Below are 22,465 nucleotides of genomic sequence, written 5' to 3'. Positions count from 1 at the left end.
TCTAGCCAACAACTCAGGAGCGAACCTGAATTGTGCCTTCCCCCATTCCTTAGAAAGGGCGGAGTCGTACGAGACTAAGAAGATTGCTTACACACTGGCTGCAGCCAGAGTGAGCAGGAGCCCCAAGACGGAATACGATCAGAGGCCTGACGTAAAGGGTCTTGAGAAGATCTCTTAAGGGACTAAAAAGTCCGAGCCATGCTCCATGTTGGAGGTCTCACTCCGACTAGGGCAGGGACGTTCGCAGCTTCGCACGAGCGAGGAAAGGTCCAGCGGGAAGGAAAAAGTTATTCCTTTCAGCCTGAAGGTCAGGAAAAGGCTGAGCGACAGGCTTCATTGCCGAGAGCAGAAAGGAGTTTCCTCCCGCCGAAAGGCAATAAGTTCGTTATTGCTGGAGAAGAGGCCTCAAGGGAAGAGGTATATCTCCCATGACACCAACCACCGAAGACTCTCCACTTCGCCTGGAAGACCCCTGCGGATGACTATCGCAGATGACGCGACCTCCGTCCCGCGACTGTAGCGGGTTGTCTCTTCATGAGGAAGAGGCGTAGTGTCTCCAGGCATGAAGCTGAAGCAACGCCCCGGCTCGTGAAAGATGTTGCAGTGTGGTTGTTTGAGAAGCCTGTGCCGTGGGAGAAGCTTTCCCGGGAGTTCCGTCAGGGGAAGCAGAGGGTCCGGAAACCGTTCCGCGCATAGTCCCAGTGGACCTCTCAGGGCCATTGAAAGGTTGGCAGACAACCTTGTTGAGACCCATTCTCAACAGACAACAAAGGAGGGAAGACGCAGGCGTCGATGTTGTCCAACCATCACCGGAATGCATCTTGCCAAAGAGTCTCGGGGTCTGAGACTGGGGGGAAGAACAGCGGAAGCTTGAGGTTCCAAGCTGTCGCGATCAGGTCCCCCAGGCCAGGACTTGCTGGTTACTCAAGGCCAAAGACCCCCAGGTACACTCTCTCTACGAGGCTCTGCTCGGATAGTCGGAGAGAACATTCCTCTGCCCGGAATGAGCAAGCCGATGGTGGTATTGAGAGGATCTCAAATCATCTCAGTATCTCTACTGCAAGATGCGAAGGTATAAAAATGCATCCCTTGCTGGTTAGAACACGCCAGTACCATGAAGTCGTCGCGCACGGAGCGACTCGGCAGGAGCTGTAGGATCTGTAGAGGGGCCAGACTACGGCCCCTAATCCTGCCTGAATGATGGAGAGGTATCCCTCAGGTCCTGACCATAGGCCTGGACCGGAGCATGCCCCCACCCCCCCTTTCCTTTGACGAGTCCGAGAACAGCATAAAAAATGTGGGGAAAGGACGAGAATATCCACTCCCATCAAGAGGTTCCATAGGTCAACCCCCATTGCAGGTCTAATCGTCCCGCTGGTCCCATAGGGGCCAGAAAGTCCGGTTAATCGTTGCTTTGAAACCACCGGAACTTGGGCCGCCCCACAGGGAACTTATCCTGAGGCAACCATTCGGAACTTTAGACGGGTCAATGAGGAAAGAGACCTAGGAAACGTTACAAGGTAGGGCTGAAAGCTCTGCCCGACTGAAAACAGGTACTGCGACTCTCCTCAGCCTTGCCACAGTCAACTGAAGGGAAGGCTCGGAGGAGGCGGCAACAGAATCTGGCGTCCCCAGGAGGTCACCCATCCAAGTACCAACCAGACCCGACGTTGCTTAACCTCGCTGGACGGACGAGAAGCGGGGTTTCCAACGTGGTAAGGCCGTTGACTCAATATCATGGCTAGATACTCCAGATGTTGAGGCCGAAGAAGAGAAGGCTCCTAGCAAATTACCATGAACCCCCACTCATGGTAAGGATCCGGAAGCTTGTCCCGGCGTTGAAGAAGGTCAAACCCGAGCCTACCGGAGTTGACCAGACCTCCAAAAGGCGAAGGAGGCGGCAGCCTGCTCCCGAGCGGCCATGAGAAAAGCAGGGAGAGTTCTCTGGGGAAAAACCTGCGATGCCACGGCGGGATCGCCACACTGCATCTTAAGCAGGAATAGCTGTAGTCTAGGCTGAATTCCACGAGCTTCCTGGAAGATGGATGGAATGGAAACTGAAAGTACCCGTCCTTCCGATCCAGGGCCTAAGGAGTCCTGTCGCCTCGTTACCAGTCTGATCGATTCTGTTGTTCCACGCTGGACGAAGTTTGTTCGACAAACTTGATCAGAGCTGAGAGGTCGACTACGGAATTCCCGTCTCAGATACTTTCTTACGAGAAAGGATCGACTGAAGAAGCCGGGGGGTGAAGCCGTCGACGATCCTATGGAGGACCTCCTCCTAAGGCATGGATCATTCTGCCCAAACGGGCAAACTCTTGCCGACCCTATGGCATAGAAGTTCAGATACACTGAATTCGCTGACAGAGACGGCAGGCGCGATATCCTTGGCTGATCACGGAGCTCGTGCAGGAATGGGCATCGGGAAGCTGTTATCCGGATGAGTAACCTTAGGCGTCCTCCCAGCGTGAAACCTGCAAGGGGGGGTTGCCAATCCTAGAGTTCGTGAACTCTGCCTCTCCCTCTAGGACTATGCCCCCCGGGGAGAGCCTCCCGTGCTACCTGTTCCTGACAGGAGGGGACTGCTATTGGACACCTTGTCTCAGTTTTCGTAGCCGGTCCGATAACTTAGACCGACGAGGCTGAAAGAAAGAGGCGCTGGAGCCCTGCAGGGTCTGGAAGAAAGCGCCTTGGAGGAGTGAAAATGGAAGTCGACTTCCTCCGCACAACCGCTGTCTATGTCTCTGTCCTTGGGCACAAACAAACTCTTCCCAAGGATGGAAGGGTGTCTGAGGTTGTCGACATCCACGGATGAGACACCCGAAAGGAAGCCCTCGGTCATTGCGTCCAGATGGTCCAACATCGAGCTTGCCCGCAAGCTCGAAACTTGGCGACGAAACGCCAAGGTGCTTGAGCCCGAGAGGAGGAAAGTACCCATGACCTTCCTGTAGCTTCCTTGAACAAAACCTCGGGTCGCAACCGAGGAGGGAAAGGACCTGGTAAGCCCCTTTCACGAGATAGAGAAGAGGAAGGGGTAAACCAGTCACCCCTTGCCCGATGGAGAAATCTCGAACGGAAAGCTCCCTGGCAAAAACCCTTCCAGGGAATGACGGGGAAGGGCTAACCCAGGTTCTGGAAAGAAGAATGTTGCTCAGACCTCCCTGAAGATTCTTCCTGCTCTTTGATGTGCCATGCTCTGCGTTTACGGGGTGAGGCCGTGTTCTGGTAATACGCTCCAGAAGACTCACCAGGCTGGCCGTGCTGCGAAACCCCAACGGGAATCGCGGTCGCAATCGCCCTGGCGCTCGCGCGATGGTAAATCAATGGTTTGCGCGTGGGCGAACGTGGAAGCGCCCATGCGCGGGCACGCAGGAACGCAAACGAAGGTGCGCGAAGGAGCGCAGAAGGAGGGAGAGCGTGGTATGAAGGGCGAGAGCTGGTGGTCGGCGAGCGATAACCCGTAGGGGAGCAATGGATACTGCAAGAATTAAGCCGACGTTCGCGCGATGAAACACCGTAGGTTCGCGCGACGGAACACCGTCGGTCCACGCGACGGAACACCGTCGGTCCGCGCGACGGAACACCGTCGGTCCGCGCGACGGAACACCGTCGGTCCGCGCGACGGAACACCGTCGGTCCGCGCGACGGAACACCGTCGGTCCGCGCGACGGAACACCGTCGGTCCGCGCGACGGAACACCGTCGGACCGCGCCATGGAACACCGTCCGTCCGCGCGAAGGAACACCGTCCGTCCGCGCGAAGGAACACCGTCCGTCCGCGCGAAGGAACACCGTCCGTCCGCGCGATGGAAGACCGTCGGTTCGCGCGCGGGCGAACATTGGAGAGCATGTGCGTGGTCGCGCATTCGCCTAGGTGTGCAGGCACGTGGGTGAGCGGTCGCGCGGGCACGTGAGCGTGTGGACGCGCAGGCACGTGGGCGCACGGGTGAGCGCAGGCGGTCGGGAGACCGATGACGCGTAGGCGGGCGACGGCGCGTCGACGAGCGACGGCCCGTCGGCGAGCGACGGCGCGTCGGCGAGCGACGGCGCGTCGGCGAGCGACGGCGCGTCGGCGAGCGACGGCGCGTCGGCGCGTCGGCGAGCGACGGCGCGTCGGCGAGCGACGGCGCGTCGGCGAGCGACGGCGCGTCGGCGAGCGGTGGCGCGTTAACAAAACGCAAGCGCGCAGGTGAAGAATCGCGCGGGGCGCGTAGGCGATTGCCAACGCGAGAGAGACTAGTGATGGTTAGCGCGCATCGCGCTAACAGAAGGAGTGCAGGTGCATCAGGAAGGTGAGCGCTGAAGCAAGCTGTTAATCAAGCGATCCTAGACGGTCAGAAAACCGTTGGCGCCCATTGGTGCGTGGCAGAAAAGGGCGCGCAGATGTGCGCTGGCGATTGAAGAAAGCTGGCGCACAGAAGGACAGAAGTAAAGGTGAGCGCTGGCGAGCAGGAGGAAGATCTACGGCAATACTCAGCTACCGGAGATCGTGGTCCACAGCAGGCGAGCGCTAGATCGCTACTGATGGTGTCCAGGGGAACTGACACGCGTGGCAGATCGATAGCGATCGTTGACGCATAGGAGATCGCTGACGAGCAGGTGAACGTTGACGCGTCTATGGTCGCTGGCGAGCAGAAGGCAACGCGTGGAAGCCTGTGCGTAGAAGAAGAGTCCTTGTCCAAGACCTGAACCGAAGTTCTAGATCGCGAGGGCGAACGTGGGCGCACAGGGCGCATAACAGGAACCAACAGGAACAGCAGAGATGATCATCATGAGAGCGCTGACGAACAGGAGAGCGCTGGCGAACAGGAGAGCGCTAGCGATCAGGAAAGCGCTCATGAGCAGGAGAGCGCCTGTGCGCTAACACTGAGCAGGAGAGCGCCTGTGCGCTAACACTGAGCAGGAGAGAACACAGCAGAAGGGCGCGCAGGGGAACCCTGACACGCAAGGGAAGAACCCCCGTGGGAGGCAACCCTTTGCCCCGAAGGGATCGTTATCCGTCGGGAGACTGATGTCCGTCGGAAGACCGCTGTCTGTCCGTCGGGAGACTGATGTCCGTCGGAAGACCGTTGTCCGTCGGGAAGACCGTTGCCCGTCGGAAGACAAGGTCAGACTGCCGTCCATCTGCACCAGGGGCGGAAGATCAAGAAGAAGGAGTTGTAGGCTGCATACGGAGATTCAAAAAGGCGCCTCTTAGCACCCTTATAGGGAGATGGGAGGCCCTTACGACGAGGCGGACAGTGAGCCTTACGGCGAAGGAGGCCAACAGCAACAACAGTAGAAGAATCCTCCAAAGAGGAGTCTCTATGAGTGTACTCTCTCGCGAACGAAAGAGAAACACTTCGTAGAAGAGACTGGTCAGCCAGTGACCTAAAAGGAGCAATCCTCCGAAGAGGGGCTCCTGCAGTTGCCCAGCCCCTTGAGCAAAACTGCAGGTGCGACCGCTCAGTACCAAGAGCATAGTCGCACAAAAAAAAGGCAAGAGAAGAACCCCCCAAAAGTGGAAAAACTCAAGCCTGGACAGGAAAAACTTCTCTCGGAAGGAAAGTTACCCACCCAAGGAGGCGAGCCTCCTGAGAGTTCTAAAATGAACTGGAGAGCTGTCAATCATCACGGGAGTACTTCCAGAAGAAGGAGACACGCCCCTGACGAAGATCCATAGGGGAGGCAGCAACAGCCAAATCCCCAGGCCTCAACAAGACAGCTCACACCGGTGTCACATTACAGAAACGAACTAGATCGGTAACTGTAAAAAAATAAAACAAAAATCATTAGTACACATTCATTCCCCCGGGAAGGCTCTGAAGAGGAATCCCGAGGGAAAGGAACACAAGAATTACACAACAGGCACGTGCCCTCACAACCACTTACACTCACGGAAGGAGAGCTGTAACCAACACAGAATTATAACAATTATAATTATGTAACTATGTAATTACGTAATTTAAAAATGAATGAACACTAAAGAAAGAACGAAAACCCCGAAAGGAATCGTTCTACAAAGCTGAAAAATCAACAAATACAATTAGATTCATAAACTAATTGAGACAAAACGTACGGCGTAGCAACCCCCCCCCCCTACACGGGAAGGAAGCTACAAAAGGCGTAGTAACGTAGTAAAAGTGTGAACGACCTCAAGAGAGAGAGAGAGAAAGACCGAAGTCAAACTCGATCGCGACCCATGAAATTACACCATGGTGGCCTAACTGCCGAGGGCTCCACGGAGATATCGTACACTACACACACAAGCACAAACTCTGTAAAGGAAACTTACTGATTTCTATACTCAAATATATACATAAACATGAGTAAATGTTTACATATATATTGAGTAAAAGAAAAGTAAGTGATTAAGTAAAGACAAAACAAACAATGGTTGCCAAGCGAGGACAAAGACAGAGACGTCTGTCCATGTCCGAGCCAAAAGTGAAAGTGAAGCAATTCATCGGTGTGTGAGGGGGGGAGGGGTAGCTGGCTACCACTCCCCTAACCACCCCCCCCCCCCGCTAACTAGCGGGGGGGTATTACACCCTCATTAAATTCTAATGGCTCGCCATTTCAGCTACGCTAAAAGGTAAACCCAATGTAAATAGCGTGGTTTGTATTTCAGTTACGGAACAAATATAGGTTAAGATTTTAAAAGGATAAGTTCCTACAGTTCTCGCTGATCTAGATTTTAGTTTTCAAAATGTTTTAGGTCAGTCAAACAATTTTTGTTTAAATATTTCACATTATAAAATTTATGACACTACTTTCTTCAGTTTGTGGGAAAACGTCCACTGCATTGCTCTTGTGTTTTTATAAAAGAAAAATATGATACAAAATATTTTATGCATTGATCATCCTCCCATTTCCAAAGGCACTGCAATTAGATCAAAACAAAGTGCCTGCAATGTTACAATTAAAACAATTCTCTGATAAATCACATGCAGCACTGTATTTGATTAAAAGACAATTTTACAATACCAAACATTAACATCAACTATAGCTAAATTACCAAAACAATTAATCTACTTTATTACAAAGCTTTACTGTTTCCATGCATTAAACAAAAAAAAAACATTCTTTTCAATAGGTACTTTATCTATGATGTCTCACAGGATCATAATACAGGAGAGGGGGTTCCCAGCCCCCTCGTCCCGTCCCTTTTAGTCGCCTCTTACGACACGCAGGGATACGTTGGAGCTATTCTAATTGTTTTTATGCCCCCGCGGCCACAAGGGTCCTTTTTTTTTATGTCGGCTACCCCCCAAAATTGGGGGAAGTGCCTTGGTATATGTATGTATGTATGTATGTACTTTATCTATTATTTTAGGAGTGATGTCATAACCACTCCAACATGCTATTCTTTTATCATCTTCTAGTGGTTAAAAACACTGAAGATTTAGAATTATAAACTGAAAATCTCGGTACTCACAGCTGCTGTGACATCGGATTCATTCTCCACTTTTGAATTGCACACAAGTAGATGCGATCGCGTCGAGGATAGGACTTCCTTCCACCATACGCCAATCTCACTAACACCATAGCTAGAAGTATTAAAAAATGAGATGAAAAATATTCTGTTTTTCTATTTCTGGGCGAGGAACCTGTGTCACTCCGTGAAATGCTCCTTAAAACACCATTTCAAAGGTATAAATACTGCTAAATATACCAGAGAAAAAAGTTGCATGGAATGCCAGGAATATATCCAGCTCGCTCATCCCTAAAGGGTGTCGGTATTAAAACTGGGGCGAGTGATACCACTACCAAAGATCCCTTTCCAATTAGATTTCTCCCTCCTCAAAATCCCCAGTTACTACAAGGTGTCGTTCACTACAGCTACTGCCCCCCCCCCCCCCCCCACCACCACTACCTAACCTTCTCCCATCATTCCTTGTTAGCACCCGTGAACGTTCGTACGTGTTTTTTGTTACTTTAAAGTACAAGAGGAAAATAAAGATTTCAAGAGGAATTGTCTCTATTAAACATTGAATTATTCCTCTTTAAAATTTACTAATAAAAGCATTACTCTAAAATACCTGTTGGGAAAAAATAAGCAGGTAAAATATAAGCATTCATGCCCTTATTATCTGGAAATAAAATTTTCTATACTCTTAAGTAGAGCTTTCATTCCCAAACCCCGGCATATTGCGTCAGTCCTAGCAACCATGAATTATAATCTTTTAACTATATAAACATTAGTCCATTTTCTTACAACATTAAATACCATCTGGATGCTAAAGTTTTTAACTTTTAAACTAGAATTTCTTTATCTTCTTTTTGAATTATTAGACAGTTTAAGATGGGTTTTTAAGAAATAAAGAATATACTGTATCAACAAGCAATCTTTTAACTATTTAAACATTAATCCATTTTCTTACCCCATTAAATACCATCTAGATGCCAGAGCTTTTAATTCTTAAACTAGAATCTCATTACTGTATCTGCTTTTGTATTATTAGACATGAAAGTTTAAGATGGCTTTTTAAGAAAAAAAAAATATACTTTTTGGGTTTGGCCATGTCGTCCTGATGGAAGGTTCCTTTATGTATGTAACCTTTCTAAGGGATAGGCTACCTAAAGGAACCTTCCATCAGGACGACATGGCACTCTTACCCAAAAATAGATTTTTCGCTTTGCTCAAAATCCGTTGTATCATCAAATATATTTCAATACTTTTAATGAAGAAATAATAGAATAAAGAGTTCTATTTGTGGGTTTATGAACTAAAAAATAACCATCAATATCATTAAAAGATGCCCAAATACATTCATGGTAATCAAGGAAAATTTTCAGCAATTTTAGTTTTGTGACTACTATTTCATCTGCTTGTCTTATAATGAAATATAAATTCAAAGCCTGTTACCAGAATAAAAAAAAGAGAAATACAAGGTATCTCAGCCATTACATCCTACAAGGTAACTTTGATGTTTAAAATGTGTAATTAAAGAATTGCCTTACCAATCAGAAGATAATGATATCTATCATACAAATGATACTTGCAATTAACCCTTTTACCCCCCAATGGACGTACTGGTACGTTTCACAAAACTCATCCCTTTACCCCCTTGGACGTACCAGTACGTCCTTGCAAAAAACTGTTATTCACTTTTTTTTGCATATTTTTGATAACTATATGAGAAACCTCAGGCCTTTTCCAAAATAATGAGACCAACCTGACCTCTCTATGACAAAAAATTAAGGCTGTTAGAGCAATTTAAAAAAAATACATAGCAAAATGTGCTTAAAAAAAAAAACGCCTGGGGGTTAAGGGTTGGAAAGTTCCAAATAGCGTTGGGGGTAAAAGGGTTAAAGAGTTAATTTATTTCATACTTACTCTGCCGCTGCAGGTTGAATGTGTAACGGTGAATTGTATGCGACTAGAAGAGGCACGGTGTAAACCTGATCTGGCTGTAATGCAGCCATAGGTATATGAGCTTCGAAGGGATTTATAGGAGAAACAACACGAGAATGAATCTCCCCAAGAGACGATCCAAGCGCTTCCATGATGTTCTTCGTGAAGCAGATGTTGACGGGTATAGGGAGCTCATTGATAACCTGTAAAAGATGTTCAGATTAGTGATAAATATTGTTACTAAATACTATACTGTATAGACAAATATATATACTGTACTGTACTGTACATATATACATACAGTTGAGTTATAAATAGTTAATTGACTCTTAAACCCACTATTCAATAACTAGCATATTGACAGACAAAGAATCTTATTTCTCTAGAATAACTATTTCTTCTTATATCTAGCACACTCATATTTTTTCCTTATTCTATACGGTCATGCTTATTGCAATGGATGGCACAATGTATCTGAGTCCATTGAAACCTTTTTTTATACCACTGTTCAAAGATGATACCACATTGATTATTTTCATTCCCAAAATCTCAAGCAAATATAAATTGTTGATAGTGATTACAGTAAACTTTCTTTTCAAATTTACAATGCTATTCTTGCTTATGAGTTTACATACTCTCAGCAAAAAACATTTTTTGCATGTGTAGATAAATATGATCTTTTCTACCATTATGAAACACTGTAGCCTTATTTCATAACATGATTATGTTAAAGCCTTCAGAAATAAAAAAGGAATGCTAATGTAGACACAGGCTCAGTGGCAAGTATGACGACTACGGCTCTCCCCCTCTCTCTAATGGAGATCAAAGCGAAGGTGGGTGGACTGTATCAAGGATGACCTTCGATCAAAGGGATTAACCGGTGATGAGGTGTGGGACAGAGGTAGATGGAGAAAGCTGACCAGAAACATCGACCCTACATAAAAGTGGGAAAAGATGTAGACAAAGAAGAAGAAGCTATTAGCAAAGCCTCCAGATTACGAAAGGACTAACCTGCAATGGACTCCGAACTGTGACACGAGTCGACTGGTGGTCCACTTCAACAGACACAATGATATGATACCTTCTGTCATGCATGGGAGGGCTGAGTTGGAAGACACGACTGCGGGACCGATTCCCGACAAAAACAGTAAGCTCATCAAATCCTGTAGGAAAAAAAAAAATAAAAACTTCAGTTTATAAGAAGAAATTATGAATCTATAAGGAAAGCATATTGGATGGCATATAGTAATACTGAACCATCATTAAAAGCAAGCATAAGCTGGCTAAACACTCCAATCAATTATGTATCTATAAGGAGATCATATTGGCTGGCATATACTGTAGTAATATTGAATCACCATTAAAAGCAAGCAGAAGCTGTATAAACACTCTAATCAACTATGTATCTATAAGGAAAGCATATCGGCTGGCATATAGTAATACTGAACCATCATTAAAAGTAGCATAAGCTGGATAAACACTCCAATCAATTATGTATCTATAAGGAGATCATATTGGCTGGCATATAGTAATACTGAACCATCATTAAAAGTAAGCATAAGCTGGCTAAACACTCCAATCAACTGTGTATCAACAAGGAAATCATATCAGCTGGCATATAGTAATACTGAATCATCATTAAAAGTAAGCATAAGCTGGCTAAACACTCCAATCAACTATGTATCGATAAAGAAAGCATATCGGCTGGCATATAGTAATATTGAATCACCATTAAATGTAAGCATAAGCTGGCTAAACACTCCAATCAACTATGTTACTAATTGAGTGATGATGATCTAAAAATAATGTAAAACCTATAGCGAGAATATGGGCAGAATTTACCTCTGTTAAGAAAGATATAATTCAAAGCTTTTAAGATGTAAAGATTGACTGGACGCCACAGTGCGACAGAAAATACTGTATTCCATCAACACTACGTTTCATAAAATAATAAGCAATCAAATTTAGAAATATCTAGTTCAAAGCTAAATTCTAGTCAGACAAATCACAATAACCTGAATAAGCAATATGGCTTACCAGGAACATTAATTTGAACCCGGTGTTTAATCATATCCTGGTATAATTTAACTGGATTAGGGCAAAGTTGATCAAAATTCTCTTCAACGGCTTGAACCTCTCTAGTTGTTTCAGAACGAATCCCAGGACATGAATTTAAGCTTAGGTGATCCCAGTCTCCTATCCTGTAAAATAGAACAAACAATCATAAGAGGGAAATGGCATGATTTGTTAGAAATATAAATGTCCTATTTGGTTTTGGCCTACCAATACACAGAAAGGCAAAGAAAGATAGGCAATGAGTTTACTACCGATTGAAAAAAAATTTGCCTGAATCTCGTTTAAAGAATTTCTTTCTGGGGCCACCCCATGCCCTAGGTGGAGGGGGACCTTCCCGGGCCCCACCCCGCAGGGTTTCATCTACAAAGACACTAAACACTCGGTAGCATACATTTCTTGGCCTTTTAGCAAAGCTAATATGAGAGGGTTGCCTCTTGTAGGGATACATAAAAGGATTAGTAACACAAACATAGTGCCACCAATACAGTAATAATAGTAATACAGTAATATCTTAAAATTTACTTTATAGGCCAATTTTTATAGATTCAGCTATAACCTTTTGAAAAAACAAAGAATTTCTTCTATGGATAAACAAATAGCTAGGTTGGCAGCATCGTGGGTTTCTGTTTCAGAGGTCCCGAATTCGCGTCCCCACCAGGACACGAATACTGAGAGACCTTCTACCGGGGGGGTGCTCCCCAGGGTGGCGCCTAGGGGGGGAGGTTAGAGGGGGCTAGTGATAGTCCCTGCTGGCTTATGGTCGCCCGAGGAGAATGATGTAGATCGTCTCAGTGGAGACCTAAAACCCGCAACTTTAACATTAACAAAGACTAATCTAATTAATACTCACCCATCAGCACAAGAGTCGTCATCTGAAACAGAACCTTCGCGACTTCTACTCTTTCCAGAGGCAGGGCTAGAAGGCGAGGAGTCTGGTTCTTGGTACTTGGATGAGGCAAGAACTTCAAGCTTAGATACACCATTTTCCTAAAACAAGAAAGCTCAAGTAATGCCCGATATATTAAGAGTAGTATAGCTTTTCTTGTAAAAAAGACAGACATATTGGAAATATAAATAATAAGTATAGCTTGCAATTTGCTTAATTTGACTCTTATAAAATCTTATTATCATATGAAAATTTCATGGTGAATTAAACATTTATCGCCATTATGAGAAAAATTGCTTGAATTTCATCTATACACATAGAAGAAACTTTCAATACATCAGCCCTCGATCGGATATTTAAGAATATTTCAACAAAGGTTCTACTTACGTCATTCCCTAAGCAAATTATTACTCAGGAATTTAAGAATCAAAATCACTGAAATGCAATAATTATGGATTATTCAGGAATCAAAATCACTGAAAGGCATCTTTAATCTTGTTATAAAATACAGGACTTGGGTTCAAGATACGTTAAGAGGACACGTTCAAGGAGACAAAGCCCTTAAGTCAAGGTAGGATACTGACTTATGTAAGGCTAGATCAATGAATATTAATTTTAGAAGTGTCTGTTGAAATGGAGTTTTTGTAATCGATCGCAATCATCTCTATACTGTATAGACCACAAGATGCTAGAAATCAATAGATAGTTTGTTGTATATAAGAGGAAGAAAATAGAGGAGTCAAAAACAGAAAGAAATTATTTAAAACAAAGCCAAAATCATTCAAAACACCATCGAAGTTATCAGACAAAAATTTATAAAATCCTCCGAGGAATGTATTTTTTATGAATTTCCAATGAAAATTTAACAAAATTAAGCATGCAAATCTGCTACCCACCTCAATTTGAGTCATGACGGTAACTTTAGAGTTGGGACCAATTTCATTGACAACCGTTAATTCCTTTATGCAGGGCCCAGATGACGTCACAATTGGCTGAGGGTCCGGTGGTTTATTGAGGTAGTGAGAAACAAGACCGTGTACAGACATCATGATGCGAGGTGTCAGAGAGAACTCAAGGCTGTCTCTTGAATCGACAAATATACATGTTGAAAGTTGTCCCGTTTCTGTGTCGTCAGAGTCATGGTCAACACTATCTGAAGTACAAAGATGAAGAAGAACAAGATTAAGTTTAGACATAGCATCAGTTGATGAAGAAAACACTTAGGTGATTTAATATTTATGTTGAATAATCTAATACTACAATTTAATATTGCAATAAAGAATATGATTATTTCTGATTAGGCATGTGCTTTTCAGACATACATACATCCATATACCAAGGCACTTCCCCCATTTTGGGGGGTAGCCGACATCAACAAATGAAACAAAACAAAAGGTGACCTCTACTCTCTACGTTCCTCCCAGCCTGACAAGGGACTCAACCTAGTTCAGCTGGTACTGCTAGGGTGCCACAGCCCAACCTCCCCTGTTATCCACTACAGATGAAGCTTCATAATGCTGAATCCCCTACTGCTGCTACCTCCGCGGTCATCTAAGGCACCGGAGGAAGCAGCAGGGCCTACCGGAACTGCGTCACAATCGCTCGCCATTCATTCCTATTTCTAGCACGCTCTCTTGCCTCTCTCACATCTATCCTCCTATCACCCAGAGCTTTCTTCACTCCATCCATCCACCCAAACCTTGACCTTCCTCTTGTACTTCTCCCATCAACTCTTGCATTCATCACCTTTTTTAGCAGACAGCCATTTTCCATTCTCTCAACATGGCCGAACCACCTCAACACATTCATATCCACTCTACCTGCTAACTCATTTCTTACACCCGTTCTCACCCTCACCACTTCGTTCCTAACCCTATCTACTCGAGATACACCAGCCATACTCCTTAGACACTTCATCTCAAACACATTCAATTTCTGTCTCTCCATCACTTTCACTTTCTTGCTCATTAATTTACTCATCGTTGAAAAAATAGCTATAATATTGATCTTTTTGTAAAAGTATACATGAAATTTTTGAAACTATGGAAGTAATTCCAATGACTCTGAAGAATAATCTTGAGAATTTTGATATTTAACCCACATTTCATTAAAGTTACTCATACTATTTTATTCCCAGTGTTATTATCTGTTGTCCTAAACAGGAAATGGAGTTTTAAAGCCTACATTTCTAGAAGTACAAACAGATAATCTGAAGAAGTTTCTATACTTTTTAGCTTTAGATGTTTAAAAAAGAAAATAATTCTTCAGACTTCCTATAGCATATTACTGATAAGGCATCTATTAGTATACCAGTAGATAATTTTCCTGTAGAATGCAAAAATTGATAACTGGTCCATTCTCTCTGGGTATTATCTACGCTTACTAATGGCAATCCTACCTGGAACTATTCTTGGAGGGCCAAAAACTCCGCCGTTGGCTTCTTCTTGTGACTCCGGGCCATCCCCAGACGATTCTCCTGACTTTAGCTCAGGACGGCGTTCCTCCTTGTGTCTATGTTTGGCTTCTTCATCACTGCTGTTTGCATCCTCGGAGCCCTCCGAGTCACTAGAGAACATGTGAGAAAATGCACTCGAGATTTTGTGCAGGAGGCCATCTTCAGTTTCAGAATCTGAATCCAATGGATAACCTGGAAAAAGGTATCGTTATTTAATGTTAAGTCCAAATAACACTGTTAACTTGATTGTCTTTTCTGGCTAGGTTTAAGAATCAATAATCTTTCGGCATAATGCTATTTACCTATCTCAGTACATCACAGATTTATAAATAGCCATGCTCCTCTTTATATTGCAGGTTTTTGAGGGCGGACAAGTTTTATTCTTTTCATATTTTAATTATACTTTGTTAGAAAAATAGTAATTTTTGGGCTCGACCTGTGTTGCTCCGTGAAATGCTCCTCTAGCACCATTTCTAAGGCATAATTATTGCTGAAAATACCAGAGAAAAAAAAAGAGATGCATGGAATGCCAGGAATAAACCTAGCTCGCTCACTCATTGAGTATCGATATAGAAAACTGGGGCGTGATTTAACCACGACCATAGATCCCTCACCAATTAGACCTCTCCTTCATAAAAGCTTAAATTTATAAAAAGTAAAAAAAATAAAAAATTATAAAAGGAATGAAAAATATATACTGTATATTTCTGTATCTACTTTGCAGTTTTTCAGCTATTGTGCAAGGGGGGGGGGGGGTAGCATCTAGGATTGTGACGGTGATAGTCGAGGGATTACTGTACATATAAGGCATGAAACTAAGATACACTTTTTGAGATGATCATTTGGTAAAATGCGTAAAATCTTACCGGAAACTTATGGCCAATGGATATCTATTCTAACTTGAATATATTACACTCCTTATCTCAAAATTATACAGTATTTGATAGAAAAGTAGACAAGTTGACTATACACATACACAGAGAATAATTATAACTAAAGACATGAAGGTATGCAACAAATAAACTTTAAGGTTAAAATAAGTAAAAATGTAAGTAAATTATATCTAACCACCATCTACTATATTTATTTACTGTACATGATCCAATTATTTCCTCTATCATTCTCAGATTTTTATTCCACAACTCCAAACTTACACCTATTGTCCTCCCTCCAACTTCTGATATCAATCCATTCATAGAGATATGATATGGTCACAAAGATATCTGCACGCTCACATACACATAAATACATACAAGTGTACATAGAGAGAGAGAGAGAGAGAGAGAGAGAGAGAGAGAGAGAGAGAGAGAGAGAGAGAGAGAGAGAGAGAGAGAGAGAGAGAGAGAGAGAGAGAGAGAGAGTGTTGCTTGATACACTTTCTTGTAATGTATATAGAACTAGAGTAGTTTCATTGGATTCTATATAGTACAGAGAGAGAGAGAGAGAGAGAGAGAGAGAGAGAGAGAGAGAGAGAGAGAGAGAGAGAGAGAGAGAGAGAGAGAGAATCATTTCCTTGATACACTTTCTTGTAATGTATATAGAACTAGAGTAGTTTCATTGGATTCTATATAGTACAGAGAGAGAGAGAGAGAGAGAGAGAGAGAGAGAGAGAGAGAGAGAGAGAGAGAGAGAGAGAGAGAGAGAGAGAGGAATCATTTCCTTGATGCATATTCTTGTAATGTATATAGAACTAGAGTAGTTTCATTGGATTCTATATAGTACACAGAGAGAGAGAGAGAGAGAGAGAGAGAGAGAGAGAGAGAGAGAGAGAGAGAGAGAGAGAGAGAGAGAGAATCATTTCCTTGATACACTTTCTTGTAATGTATATAGAACTAGAGTAGTTTCATTGGATTCTATATAGTACAGAGAGAGAGAGAGAGAGAGAGAGAGAGAGAGAGAGAGAGAGAGAGAGAGAGAGAGAGAGAGAGAGAGAGAGAGAATCATTTGTTAGATACACTTTATTGTAAATTATACGGAACTGGAGTAGTTTTATTAGATTCTATACAGTATAGTACTTTAGTATTGGCCTAAAGTACAGCATATATAAATTGGTTAGGCAGAGTTAGGCTAAGAATTCAGGGGTAAAATAGCCTACGATAATCAGTGTGATAGATCATTTATGATACTGTAATTGGTTGTACATATCGCAGTTTTGATACGATAGCCTATTGCTATAAAGTTCTTGAATAAGATACAATATTAGTACAGTGCATTTTGCTTGTTACAGTTTTACTATATTTTTGGAATCTATACTTTATTTTCAACATGCATGTTTGCATAGGTGTAACAGGGCTAGGCAGCAATTTAGGGGAAGCATAGTCTAACTACACTTTATTAATGTTACATTATTTACTTGCTAAGCTACAACCCTAGTTGGAAAAGCAAGATGCTATAAGCCCAGGGTCCCAACAGGGAAAATAGCCCAGGGGCTCCAACAGGGAAAATAGCCCAGTGAGGAAAGGAAACAAGGAAAACATAAAATTACCTGCTAGATCTCCAGTTGATCTCTTGGTGTTGGATCTCTTCATCTTATTAGAAGTTGCGTGAGGCTTAAGAACCACCATTTCATTATCTTGATACTCTTCATCCGTCGAGGAGTCGGAGTCATCGTCAACGGTGCAACTTATGTAACTACTCCTGTTGTTTGTAGAATTGCTGTCGATGGAATCATAACGAGGACTGGGATGGTTACGCTTGATGCCAATTGGCTGCGCCCGACTCTGCACTGTGCGTACCAGTGCTTCCCACGGTCTTTGCGACTGATTCTTCTCCATGATAGGCTCAATTATAGGCTCCCAAGAGGCAAACTCTTCATTGTAACAGGATAGCTGGAGGTTAACATCCGCTTTTGTATACATTAACTTAGACCAGTCATTAATCTCCCCAGTGAGAGCCACTTTCATAAGAAGTACAGGTATTGCAGACTTGAGTGACTGTTTTTCAAATGACACTGATATCATTGGTAATTTAACAGCTAATTTCTGCTGCGGCTTGGTTGACGGGTAATCCGGCTTGATGTACAATTCTTCGTCTGGGTGTGTGGGTGATATGGTGGCAGTTAAATGTTTTGGTGACCAAAGATCTTCCATATCCGCAGATGGAAGCTGTAACTTGAAAGGCATCATCTGTGGGTGCAAACTTAAGCTCAATTCTTCAGCTACGTCCATTAGAAGATGAACTACAGGAGGATTCAAATGTATCTGAACATTTGACATCTTGATCTCTGCCCTGACTCCCTCCTCTACACTGCGAAAGACCCACAATCCTTCAATATCAAATGACTCCATAACTGCGTAAGGACTCTGGCCATGATGTGAGTACATTGAAGCAAATACCTGGAACCCATCAAGAGAAACATGAAAGCTTTCGTTCCCAGGATGCCGTGAATAATCCAAAAGAATTTCACACCTTACTACAATTACCCGACTGACGTGTTCTTCGGGATCCGCAAACAGAACCACTTCAGGCCTTTTGACTTTAACTGATATAGACAAAGTTTTCTGGTCATCCGTGTTGCTTGTTACAGTAGAGAGGTAACCGCTTGTGCTGTCAACAGAGCTGGGAGGTCGGCGTATAATTCGCACACCATCGACAGTTGTGCCTAGGTCTCCGACAAAACCTGGATTCAAAATTCCACCGCTAGTACTTGCAGTACTTGGAATAGCATCATTAATATATTTATATAAAGCTAAGGCAAAGCCAACCGAGACATTAAGTCTAGTTCTTTCCACACTAATTTCAATGGCTGCATCTCCACTTGGGCTGACCTTATACATAATATCCATCATAGGAGGAACACTAACACTGAATTTGCCAAAGGTCATTCGGGCTTCACTGTTGTACTGACCAAATATTTTCTTGATGATATGATTATTGTCAGCTCTTACATCATACAAATCACACGAATGAAGAGTTAATCGCATATCTAGACTATGATCACTGTTCATATCTCCATGAACCTCAATCTCCCCGACCTCCAATCGACACAAAGCACTCGCGGCATCCCGAACGGGTGAACTGAGAACTTCATCCATATCAGTATACAAAGTCACTGTAAGTCCATCTAAGGATACAAGTGCATCAGCTATTCTGTAAATGTCAATTGAATGAGTTAAGAAGGCTTGCAGTTTACCCATATTGTCATCACTCCCCACGACAGGCGTGCCGAGGTCGATGGGCGTTAAAGGCTGAGAATGGATACTTGTATCTGAAAATTGAGCTTCAGCTTTGTTCTGAGTTAACACAGCCAATATGGTATTTAGATCCCGTTGTCCAAGGTTGATACATAAGGCTCCCATGTGAACACTGACATCCCACGACAGAAGGTCTCGACACTGCGGAATTAAAGAACGTTTGACATCTGCCCTCAGTGTTGCGGGTTCCAGTATATCTTCTTGCATCTCGAGCCCGCCTCCCAGAGTCATCACAGCACGACAAACATGAACAGGACCTAGTTCTATTAAGACATTTTCTATAGCTCCCCCTGTACCACAAGGAGCTGCTTTGAACAAATTGTCAATTTTCAAATCCCCTAGGTTAAGTACTAATAAACTAGGAGAATCAGATTTCTGAGGTATAAGAATAGTTGGAGCATGTATATCAACACTAAGACTAAGCTTTCTCCCTGACACCAGCTCCCCAATTTTTTCTTCTGTAGCTTTTTCAGCATACTTGAGAATAGCTTGAGTTCCTTCTCTGTTCATAAGAGGTTCCATAAACCTCTGAAGATCCGCTAAAAATTTGCAAAGGAACACACACTGGATGCGGCCGATTCTTATTCTCAAAGAAGCATCTGGATTCACAGCATGAGGTGAAGTATCAATTTCCTCCACTCCTTTATGACCAGGACTAAAGTGAACTAGCTTAATGTCAAAAACACGGTCCTCTTCAATTTCCACTATTCTTGAGTGAAGAGTAATATCTGACATGTCGTCAACAATTAAATCAGACAGACAGATGCGAAGGACTTTTTTCTCATTAGCTTTGAAAACACATTCGCCTTGCAAGCCTCCAACCTTAGCCTGTAAGAAGTCCAGTTCATTATCACAGAGTTTTAAATTAAGTGAATTGAAATGCACTGCTAAAGACAACTTAGTTGCCCCTGAGGGAACTGGTGGATCTTCAACGCCTGAGTTTAGCCATTCTATAAAACTATTTGGGACACTAAGCTTTTTAAAGTGATTATCTATATGGCCTAGCTTTGCTACGAGCATTATCATAAAATTGGTAAGTGTTATGATAGATCCTTTATGCCATACAACATTTAGCGTTGCAAAATCAAAGACTAGACTTTGTTCGCAAGAATGAAAATGCGTTTTAAAATCTGGACAATTAGCTCGAACTTTTCGGTACAATATTGTCGCAATATTTCCTTTCTGAGGTGAAGATATGAGTTCTAAATATTCTCCTGTAGGGCTGTGATGATATTTATCGACAAAATGAATGGAGCTAAGAGTAACCTGAACTGCCGGTCCAAAATCCATCATGGCCGATTCTACAACTAAATGAGTAGCTCTAACCATCAAATAAGGCCTGTCGCCATGGTCACTAGAACGTGATATGCCAATTACTATTTCATCGATACAAAATCGAGATAGGATGGTAATCATATTCTGTGGAGAAGTATTATCTTCAAATCCAGGTAGATCCATTGGTTTGCTCCAACCTCCTCCTTCATCATCACTGTTGTCTGAAGCTGAGAAGTATTTCTCAAGTTCCAGGCTTGTCTGCGATATCGTGTCGGCAGATGAAAGCGGTCTGACATGTCTGAGCAAGGGAGGAGTTGAGTGGTCATCAGCACAATCAGGAACTAACTTCAATTCGGTTACCCTATCAATGAGGCAGTTTCTTATACCACGCAATTCAGATACAGTCGAATCTAGCAGGCAGTGCTGTAGATCTAACTTACAGTGTGTTCTGTACAGGCTGTCCATACTATCAGGAATAAACATGCCAGTCTGTAATGTTGGCAAATGATGGGCAAATTCCACTAACTGACCCAGTCGACTGTCGGACAAGTTGAGTTTCAGCGGCGTTATGTGAATATCCATTTTTTGTCTAGGTTGTTGCCTATACTCTGGGTGTATACTGTTGGCAAGATCTATTTTGACCCTAACTCTTGGAAGCAAATGAGAATCAGAATCATCCCTAACTCTATGGACTCTCCATTCATCGCCAGAGTCGGCAAAGAGCACCTGAAGCTGCGAAACTGTGATTGTTAATCGATCATATAATCTCTCTTCCAGCTCCATCCTTGTTGCTTCTTCTAAATCTACCGTTTGACCCCCAATTTCACTGGTCACCTTTAAGCCACCCATGTCAAACACTAACACATTACCACCTTTCTGTATTGACCCATGTTCTGGTAAGACAACATAAGGACTCTTGATATCAATATCGAGATTAACGGTTTTATGCCTTGCAATGGCATACTCCAACGCTGCTCTTCCATTGTGCACTACATCTTTCACTGCATCCTTTGCAACATCTTCTAAGGCCCTATATTCTCTCTGAGGTATTTGAAAGAAGGACACTATCTCTCCACATGCATGCTGTAAAAAGAGAAGATATGACTTGATTATCAGTTGTTAAAAGGAGTAATGTGATCTTTGAAAATGAGATCAGAAAATTATAAACCTGTGAATTTTCTGATCTTATTGTAAACAAAATAATTTAATCAATTCAAAAAGAATTGGTCTAAACAGATGGCAATTAGGTACCACGCCACATTTAGCAGTGTGTACTGCTTATGCTAAACCTTCTATCAAAACATTGTAAACATTGAAGGAATGATTTTGCTTTGCGAGCTTTTATTTAAGTGCAGTCAATACTACTTCCAATTGTTAGCATCTTGCATGCATACCAGAAAAAGAACTTTATAGTTTACGAATAATGAATTAATATTTTCATGAGAATCCCCCAACATTAAATGATCAGAAAGTTTCAGGGTTTCCAGAAGAAAACTGAAAATAATAAATGATGGAAAAATACTGGGTAATGTTACTTGATAAATGTTGAAATACTGAAAAGCAAGTACTGTTCTGTACTGTAACAAGAAGTCATTAGTTTCTAGCAACAAATAAAAGTCTTAATTATTACAAATATGTTATTTTCATTAGTAAAATAAATTTTTGAATATACTTAACCGATGATCATGTAGCTGTCAACTCCGTTGCCCGACAGAAATCTACGGTCGGGATACGCCAGCGATCGCTATCCAGGTGGGGGTGTACACAACAGCGCCATCTGTGAGTAGGTACTCAAGTACTTCTTGTCAACAAGAACTCAATTTTCTCCTCGGTCCACTGGTTCTCTATGGGGAGGAAGGGTGGGTTCTTTAATTCATGATCATCGGGTAAGTATATTCAAAAATTTATTTTACTAATGAAAATAACATTTTTCAATATTAATCTTACCCGATGATCATGTAGCTGATTCACACCCAGGGTGGTGGGTGGAGACCAGCATACACGTTAACAAAGAAGCTAAGTATCCCGTATTTCATTTTATCAGTTATTCAAAATAACAAACATAAAATAAATAAGTACCTGGTAAGGAAGTCGACTTGAACTATTACTCTGCCTTTTTTAAGTACGTCTTCCTTACTGAGCCTAGCGGTCCTCTTAGGATGCTGAACGACTCCTAGGTGCTGAAGTATAAAGGGCTGCAACCCATACTAAAGGACCTCATCACAACCTCTAACCTAGGCGCTT

The 22,465-nt window shown here is 43.0% G+C and overlaps 1 protein-coding gene and 1 pseudogene across 1 annotated transcript in view; both read right to left on the bottom strand.

Moving 5' to 3' along the window:
• LOC137640309 (intermembrane lipid transfer protein VPS13A-like) overlaps positions 1-22,465 on the bottom strand; it is a 212,029-nt gene that overhangs the window by 113,543 nt on the left and 76,021 nt on the right. The window contains exons 13-20 of the mRNA XM_068372942.1: positions 17,239-21,304; positions 14,697-14,945; positions 13,195-13,451; positions 12,263-12,399; positions 11,374-11,537; positions 10,348-10,499; positions 9,319-9,539; positions 7,417-7,528 (exon numbers count right to left, since the gene is read on the bottom strand). Of these exons, the coding sequence (XP_068229043.1) occupies positions 7,417-7,528; positions 9,319-9,539; positions 10,348-10,499; positions 11,374-11,537; positions 12,263-12,399; positions 13,195-13,451; positions 14,697-14,945; positions 17,239-21,304 (5,358 nt within the window). The remainder of the gene's footprint in view (positions 1-7,416; positions 7,529-9,318; positions 9,540-10,347; positions 10,500-11,373; positions 11,538-12,262; positions 12,400-13,194; positions 13,452-14,696; positions 14,946-17,238; positions 21,305-22,465) is intronic.
• On the bottom strand, positions 1,611-1,729 carry LOC137640336 (5S ribosomal RNA; annotated as a pseudogene).

Source organism: Palaemon carinicauda, chromosome 4 (assembly GCF_036898095.1).
Source record: "Palaemon carinicauda isolate YSFRI2023 chromosome 4, ASM3689809v2, whole genome shotgun sequence".
NCBI lineage: Eukaryota > Metazoa > Arthropoda > Malacostraca > Decapoda > Palaemonidae > Palaemon > Palaemon carinicauda.
The sequence above is the reverse complement of the archived record's forward strand: the minus strand, read 5'-3'. Positions and strand labels throughout refer to the sequence as shown.